This window comes from Pteropus vampyrus, unplaced genomic scaffold (assembly GCF_000151845.1).
Source record: "Pteropus vampyrus isolate Shadow unplaced genomic scaffold, Pvam_2.0 Scaffold30, whole genome shotgun sequence".
Lineage (NCBI taxonomy): Eukaryota > Metazoa > Chordata > Mammalia > Chiroptera > Pteropodidae > Pteropus > Pteropus vampyrus.
The window spans coordinates 9,446,385-9,451,262 of NW_011888811.1; the positions used below are offsets into that span (position 1 = coordinate 9,446,385).

The 4,878-nt window shown below is 54.1% G+C and overlaps 1 protein-coding gene across 1 annotated transcript in view; it reads right to left on the bottom strand.

The window, feature by feature from the left end:
* NIPAL4 (NIPA like domain containing 4) overlaps positions 1 to 4,266 on the bottom strand; it is a 13,952-nt gene extending 9,686 nt beyond the window's left edge. The window contains exons 1-2 of the mRNA XM_023528625.1: positions 4,083 to 4,266; positions 710 to 949 (exon numbers count right to left, since the gene is read on the bottom strand). Coding sequence (XP_023384393.1) covers positions 710 to 949; positions 4,083 to 4,119 — 277 coding nt within the window. The 5' untranslated portion in view covers positions 4,120 to 4,266. The remainder of the gene's footprint in view (positions 1 to 709; positions 950 to 4,082) is intronic.
* Positions 4,267 to 4,878: the final 612 nt, after the last annotated feature.

Below are 4,878 nucleotides of genomic sequence, written 5' to 3' on the forward strand. Positions count from 1 at the left end.
AAAACCTCCCTACCCTCCGCCCAAGCTTGGGCTTGACGCGCCCCTTCAAAATATTGCCTTAGCTTTCTAGTTTCCACACGACAGACCTTAACATGCTATGGAACGACTGCCTATTGACTTGCTTGTCTCTCCCACGATGTGTAGCATAGCACCTGGCACACAGCAGGTGCGCAGTGAATGATAATCAAAGAATGAATTCTTTTACACGTGATTCTATTTCTCAAGAATTGTGTCATGGATATACATCTTATTTTCCAAGCAAGCAAACCCCTGTGGACAGAGACTCAAAAATTCTTCTGTAGCCTATAAGAGAGCTCAATCTGATAGTGAGTGAGGGGGCACTAGGGCCTGATGCTATTTCGGGCAGAAGCATTTGTATTCCCATTTCATGAGAATTTGTGACTTGCCTACGATGACACGATTGGTTAGAAATAAAACCAGCAGACCTGGAGTTTCTCTTTCTTGGCCCTGACACTGTTCCCTATCTTCACCCCAATTAACTGATCATGGCGTTCTCAGGATATCCTGGATTATAAAGGAAGGTCTCCTGTTGGTGGACCGGATCCCAGTGGGGTTGACAATGAGCCTTGTGCCCATCTAGGCAAGACTCTCCAACTGCTGCAGTGACCCCTGTGAAGGGAGGTTCACAGGGCTGGCTGAGGGCTCAGCTGACCAGCGCCTCACCCCCACCCACCCCCCAGGAGCCTACCAGCCCGGGTGGCCCCTGAGGCCACCAGTCGCAGGAGGCCTTTCTTCTTGAGGATGACGCTGCTGCCGATGAGGAAGCTGGAAAGGAAGGCCAGACCCAGGCCGATGTAGAAGCTGTACTTCTGCATGAACTTCCCCTGCCAGCTGTTAGAGGTGACATTGCTGGGCACCTGGGAGCTGAGGTCACCGACGATCTGGCACAGGACTTGTTGGGAGGAGCAGTATAGGGTAATCAGGGAACCTAGACGGGAAGACCACGGCGAGAGAGTCACGCTGGGGACATTTGCACACTTTAAAAATATTAGAATTGAGCACTGTTTCAGACCCCATGCTTCAGCTCCTGGGGGTGGGGGGCTCCATCCACACACTGGACCCCCACCTAAAAATAACAGTTAACATTCACTGAGTGCTTACTCCAAGCTAGGGCTTTATTTGCATGAACTCATCCACTGTTTACAACCACCTGTCAGATCAGTGCTGCCCTTAAATCCCACTTCATAGATATGGAAATGGAGGCCGTGAGAGGTCAGGTTGCTGTCTGACTCCAGAACTCTAGCACGGAACCTCTCAGCTACACTGATGCCGCACGAGCTCTTAGGTGCCACTGAACCCACCCTCCCACCTTCCATGGGAACCCCTTCCCAGCCTCTGGGCATGCGGCCTCCAACAGCTCAGGATCGCAGAGGCTTCTCCACTTACGCATCCCTAACTCCAGCCATGATGAAGACCGCTGACAGGTAACAGGAGACCATGAGGTTAGAGAGTCCACAGCCCTTTCTAGGCCGGAGGATGATTAAATCTGAGTGTCCGGTTTGTTAGAACTGACCATTCACAGGACTTACTTCTAAGACCTCTGGTGCTTGTGGTCAGTGGCTGGGGCCTATCTTCCGGCCTCAGGGGGATGTGTGTCCCTGTCACCCCATGCAGAATCTGTCTTTACTTTGCTTTCCAAGTCCTACAGTCTGTGAGAGTCTGAATCAGCCCTCATGCTCCAGAGCCAGCCCACGATGGTTTCCCTTCTGGCACAAATACCAAGGACAATGGGACAGAGTTGGACGTGAGGGGCCGACCCTCAGTCAGAACAACTAAGGTGCCTGAGTTTAAGGACACAGCACAAAGCAGAACCAGCAATCCTCCAGGGTCAGCGCTCACATGGCCCCCTCTCTGGGCTCTCTGTGGGCCTTCCTGCCATGGAAAGGGCACAGTGACCATGTCCAGGGTTTTAGCTGAAGGAACTGGGACCCTGAGAAGTTCAGTAAGCTGCCCAAGGCATTGGTGGTAAGTGGTGAAGCCAGAGTTGGACCCCAAGCCCATCTGACGCCAAAGCTCATGGTCTTAACCACCATACACGCCTCACAAAACAGTGGGCAAAGAGGGCGGGGTTTCATTAGGCCGCTTGAGGGCTATTTTAAAATATGATTTTGTTACCAACATTCAAAAATCAGGAGATTTCCCCCGAAAATTCAGCTTTCAGTTCCCTTACTGGGTATACCTCCCCAATGCAACAAGTGGCACCACCGAGCAGTGTTGCCCCCCCGGCAACCCACTCACACACACACAGGATATGCTCTCTGTGATGCCCCAGGGTCCATACTCAGCTCCCACGAATCATGTTTGTTACATGCTCAGCCCCTGAGGCACTTGAATTTGTGGCCTCTGGCGGTAGTAGGTCTTTTCTGAATTGTGTATCATAAAGATCCAGCTCCTGTTCCAAAGATGTAAGCCTGGGCCGGGCACTGTTCCTTGGACCAAGCTAGAACTCTAGGCCTGCAATGAAAGGGTCCCAAAGCCCAAGGTCAGGCAGCCCTGGCTGTGGCATACCCAGAGCACAGAGCGGCATCTTGGTGGAACTAAGTAAGTGCAATGCTGACTTTTCTTCCACAGCACAGAAGCCTGGGATGGCAGAGCGAGGCCTCAGAAGGGCAGCCCATCTAACTCTCTTACTTTCAGCTGGGGAAACTGAGGCCCTGAGAAGGGGAAGGATTGGCTCGTGTCACACAAAAACCCAATGGCAGCTGGTTCTGAACCCACCAAGGGACACCTATGTGTCTTTTGCAGTGGGAGATCTCTCTTTCTGACACGGGTGTCACAATCGAGAAAACTCGTTCTGACTGTTCGCTCCTGTTCTTCATCTAGGACAAGATCAAGTCTGGGGAGTTCCCTGAACTCAGGAAGTGAGCCAGAGTCTCGCAAGGTGTGAGCCAAGGAGGGTGACTGGCAAGGAGAAGGTCACGCCCACTCCGTGCCTGTCCCCTGCCCTCCTGGAGGTGCTTCTCCAGCAGGTGGAACCAAAGGGGGTTTGGCTGTTTTGGGGAGGCCTGAGTACCCAACAGCACAGCACCCTCCACGGAGTCAAGTTCTCCCATAGGGATAAAAAGAAAAAGAGAGGGCTGATGGCTGGAGGAAACTCAGGTCTGAGGAAGATGTTATCTGACAAACGAGTGTTGTGCTGGATGATTCCTGCTTCTCTTCCGGAACATGCTGCGACGGGGGAACATTCTTCCCCAGGGGAAGGCAAGGCTGAAAACGAACCACCTCGTTGGTCAGGAAACCGAAGCCAGCCAACACCCGACAGTCCAGCTTCGAAAGCTTCGTTAGAGAAGAGAAGTTAGAGCAACAGGAAAATCCCATGGGCGGCAATACCCAGAAGAAGCAAGAAAATGGAGTTGAGCACTGTGGTAGGAGTCAGGTTTTCAAATCCAAGAGCCAAATTCTGTATATTCCATTTCCTTAAGCAAGTTATCAGACTTTTCAGAGCCTCAGTTTCTCAGAATACCAACAGAATGGAGACAGAACGATAACGATGTCTACTTGTCTACAAGAGCCGTGTTAAGGATTAAGTGGGATAAGTAAGCATTTCAGGCCAAGTCCACTGCCCCGTTCATGGTAAGAAGTCAGGGGAAAGAAGCGGGGAGTCTTTCCTTATCCTTTTCCCGGTTGTTCTTTGCCGCCTTTTTCTAAACAGCCTGTGTGGTTTAGGGGTGCCCCTCTCTGCCTTTGGTGGGCCCCAGGGAGACAGCCAGACCTGGGCAGGTACTAAAATCTGAAGCAACAATATATAAAAAAGAAATCCGGGATCCCCCAACCTTTAAGTCGACCTGCTGCAAACAGTAATGCCCGCCGCAGCCCCCTCCCTTCCTGTTTGGCCCCCTTTCTCCCATTATTGCCCCCTCAGCTCCCCAGCTCCCCAAATGTGGGAAGCCAGCCAGAATCCCGCTCCTTCCCAAGACAGGCCTGAGAACTAGGTGGGGGACAACTCGTGCTGAACCCCCGCCCCCCCCCCCAAACCTCTGATAGGAGAGGATGCGAAGGAAAGGAGTTACGGGGAAGGAAAGGCTCAGCAGTCCCCCGGTCCCCTCCCTGCCCTCACGCACCGTTCTCGCAGCTGGCATTGCTGGCGGGCGGCTCCATGGGGCTCTGGGCACACGCACCGACGCGCGCGTGGACGGCGCCCCCGGCTACCCGGCTCCGGAGCAGGTGACCGAGACTTGGCGTGGCGGGCGTGTGAGAAGCTGCCGGGGTCGGGACCTAGGGGTGGGGAAAATGACGCGCCCCAGAGGGGGAAGGTCGCCGGGGAGGAGTCACTGGAGTCTTGGGCAACTCCAAGGGCCGGGGGCTCAGCGCTCCAGCTGCCCGAAGAGGGGCGCACGCCCTCTCGGGGCGCGGAGGCTGCCCCACTCCCCGCGAGGGAGTCACCGCCCCACGCCCCAGGCAGACGATGAGGAGGTGGGCGGGTCCTAGGCGCCACCCCTCTGCGAGGTCGGGACTGGCACCCAGTTCCCTCCCCAGTGACAGAGCCGAAGAGCACCAGGATGGTCAGAGAGAAGAGGGCAAATTTCTGGTCAAGGTGGGAACGTGGGGAGTGGAAGAGGCATTGCTACCAGATGGGGCTCTCTCTGGCCGGGGGCCAGGGGGAGGGGTGTTTGTGTGTGGGGGGGGGCGGGGGATCAAGGACCAGGGTTTTTACTTCCTGCCTGCCTCCCTGCCTTGTTCATTCATTCAGCATAGATCTGATCTGTGCTGGGCACTAGCATACAGCAAGCACGTAGTAGGTGTCCAGTAAATGGTACTATTTGTGGAATGAATGGATGGCAGAAGCTTGGTAAATTGAATGAAAGAAGAAAATGAAGTGATTGGAAGCCAAAATGAGTCAAACTTAGCTCCTGTCCC